This window comes from Colossoma macropomum, unplaced genomic scaffold (assembly GCF_904425465.1).
Source record: "Colossoma macropomum unplaced genomic scaffold, Colossoma_macropomum, whole genome shotgun sequence".
Taxonomy (NCBI): Eukaryota; Metazoa; Chordata; class Actinopteri; order Characiformes; family Serrasalmidae; genus Colossoma; species Colossoma macropomum.
Genome location: NW_023494809.1, coordinates 120,001 through 122,483, shown reverse-complemented (window position 1 = coordinate 122,483; position 2,483 = coordinate 120,001). Strand labels below are relative to the sequence as shown.

The window sequence follows — 2,483 nt, the reverse complement described above, 5'->3', positions numbered from 1 at the left end:
AGTTGGCTTTGAAAGTGTCAAATTGGAAAACCTGGCAACATTGAGCCTTACACAAGCACTTCCGGTCTAAAAACTACACAATAAAAGCGTTCCCGTCAAATTCCCCAGTTTCAGCTGAGAAAATAAAACCTTATGAATAAAAGAGATAAAAAGAGAAAGAGAATTTGATCCCTTTTAAAGGATCTGAGTTTTAAGCTACCCTGTAAGTGCTGTGTGGAATTTTCACTGTTGCACTGCGGCTAATGTTGCTGTTCACACACAGATCTGTATGTTTAAACCCATTGATCCACACTGTTTACTGTATCTACAGGACACAGACACTGCAAAGTTCTCCAGTTTATTATGATCAATGTTTAATTGATTCCAAGACATGGTGGAGAAAGGGGAGAGAGATTTGTACATACATGTACACATGATGATAACAGAAACAGATAAAAACAATAAAACAGTAGTGTATGTATTCTGAGCAGCAAAGCGCTGTAGGAAAGCTGAGGCTCTTCAGCCGTGAGGTGGAGAAACTCTCCCAGCGTCTGATCAGTCCTTCTTAACCTGAGCCACCTCCTGCAGGTAGGCGATGAACAGCTTGGTTCCCTCGATGTAGTTGTACCTGAGAAAAGTGAAGCACATGAAACCATAAACAGTCAGAAAATACGAAACAATTCACAGTTACAGAGACATTCTGAACGTTTAACATGAATAAAGCTTAACATGGCTTAATGTACTAAAACACCAAATCTCTCTCATTTCACTGCCTTAAACACTGTCTACTGTCAAAGGAGGAGCCTCTTATCTAACTGTTTCTATAAGATTCATATGAGGAAAAGGTTTTAGTTAGATTACAGGTTTATTCTTTTACAGTGTTCCTAGACTCTGTTTTAATACATTAAACTGGCTTATAGTACAGTGAACCACACTTTAGCACAGTAAACCATGTTTTAGTACATTAAACTATATTTTAGCACATTATTAAATACTTTAGGACTTAAAATACAGTTGTAGTACATTAACGAATGTAGTAGGACATTAAGCCATATTTTCGAACATTGAACCACATTTTGATACATTAAACCACTCTTTTTTACATTAAGCCACATTTTAGTACATGAAGCCACATTTTAGTACATGAAGCCACATTTTAGTACATGAAGCAAAGTTTTAGTACATGAAGCCACATTTTAGTACATGAAGCCACATTTTAGTATATAAAGCCACATTTTAGTACATGAAGCCATATTTTAGTTCATGAAGCCACATTTTAGTACATAAAGCCACAATTTAGTACATAAAGCCAAGTTTTAGTAAATAAAGCCATATTTTAGTTCATGAAGCCACATTTTAGTACATGAAGCCAAGTTTTAGTACATAAAGCCACATTTTAGTACATGAAGCCACATTTTAGTACATGAAGCCACATTTTAGTACATTAGGTCATATTTTAGTACAGAAAGGTAAGTTTTAGTACATAAAGCCAAGTTTCAGTATATTAGGCCACATTTTAGTACATTAGTACATGTTTTGCCTCTTTATGCTCTTTATGTCTAGTTTTCACGTTAAGGTGTGTTTCGGGTACTCAGTTACCTGCTCATCTTCTCGTTCTGAGAGTGAAGGCCGTCGTCGAAGCCTCCGATGGGCAGCATGATGATGCTCTTCTCCGTCACGTCCTGAAATGCCCTGGCGATGGGGATTGTCCCCCCCTCTCGGATCATGTCGGGGTCCACGTTAAACACTGCATCAGGACAGAAACGAGAGGACAACATCGTAACCCACACCCACTGCACCAACACTGGAATGAAGTCTTATCCACGCAATGTCAGAGACCAAGCTAACGGACACACGCGTGAAATATACACTGTGAGTGGGTGTTTCTAATAAAGTGGCCAGTGAGTGTATTTTAGTGACCTCTCTTCACCGCTGCTTTTCCTGCCTCGTACAGCGGGTGCTTGATGTCAGCGAGCCACGGTTTAGCTCCGATAATCATCTTCACCTTCAGCTTGTTGGGGCTCTTCCGCTTGGCAAACACTGAGTGCAGGTGGTCAGTCACCTGCAGCAGAGACGGACAGGTCAGCTTATACTAACACGTCAGGACTGAAACAGCATCAGTACAGTACATGACTGACTTTGGCCAGTGATTCATACACTTTTTATATTTTATCCTATATTTCATTATTATTATTATTATTATTATTATTATTCCTGATTGCACATTGTATTGTTATCCAACTGTAAATATCCTTCTTCTTTTTCCACTTAGCAACCACCTAGCAACACCCTAGCAACCACCTAGAATACCATAGTAACAGTGTGACATCACAGCAGCAGCCGTCTGAAACAGTGGGAGCTGTGGTCACTCTGTGTTCTGTTGAGGAAACACTCTTTTCCAGTCATTATCATTCCTGCTGTCCTGAGCTGACCTGTTTCTCCACCACGGCGGGGTCCATGTCCGGCACCTGGCGGATGGAGAATTTGCCCGTGACTTTAGCAGG

At 40.1% G+C, this 2,483-nt stretch overlaps 1 protein-coding gene across 1 annotated transcript in view; it reads right to left on the bottom strand.

The window, feature by feature from the left end:
- Positions 1–305: 305 nt before the first annotated feature.
- zgc:114181 (uncharacterized protein LOC619255 homolog) overlaps positions 306–2,483 on the bottom strand; it is a 10,591-nt gene continuing 8,413 nt past the window's right edge. The window contains exons 9-12 of the mRNA XM_036558378.1: positions 2,412–2,483; positions 1,900–2,041; positions 1,579–1,726; positions 306–607 (exon numbers count right to left, since the gene is read on the bottom strand). The exon at positions 2,412–2,483 is cut by the window's right edge and continues 93 nt beyond it. Of these exons, the coding sequence (XP_036414271.1) occupies positions 535–607; positions 1,579–1,726; positions 1,900–2,041; positions 2,412–2,483 (435 nt within the window). The 3' untranslated portion in view covers positions 306–534. The remainder of the gene's footprint in view (positions 608–1,578; positions 1,727–1,899; positions 2,042–2,411) is intronic.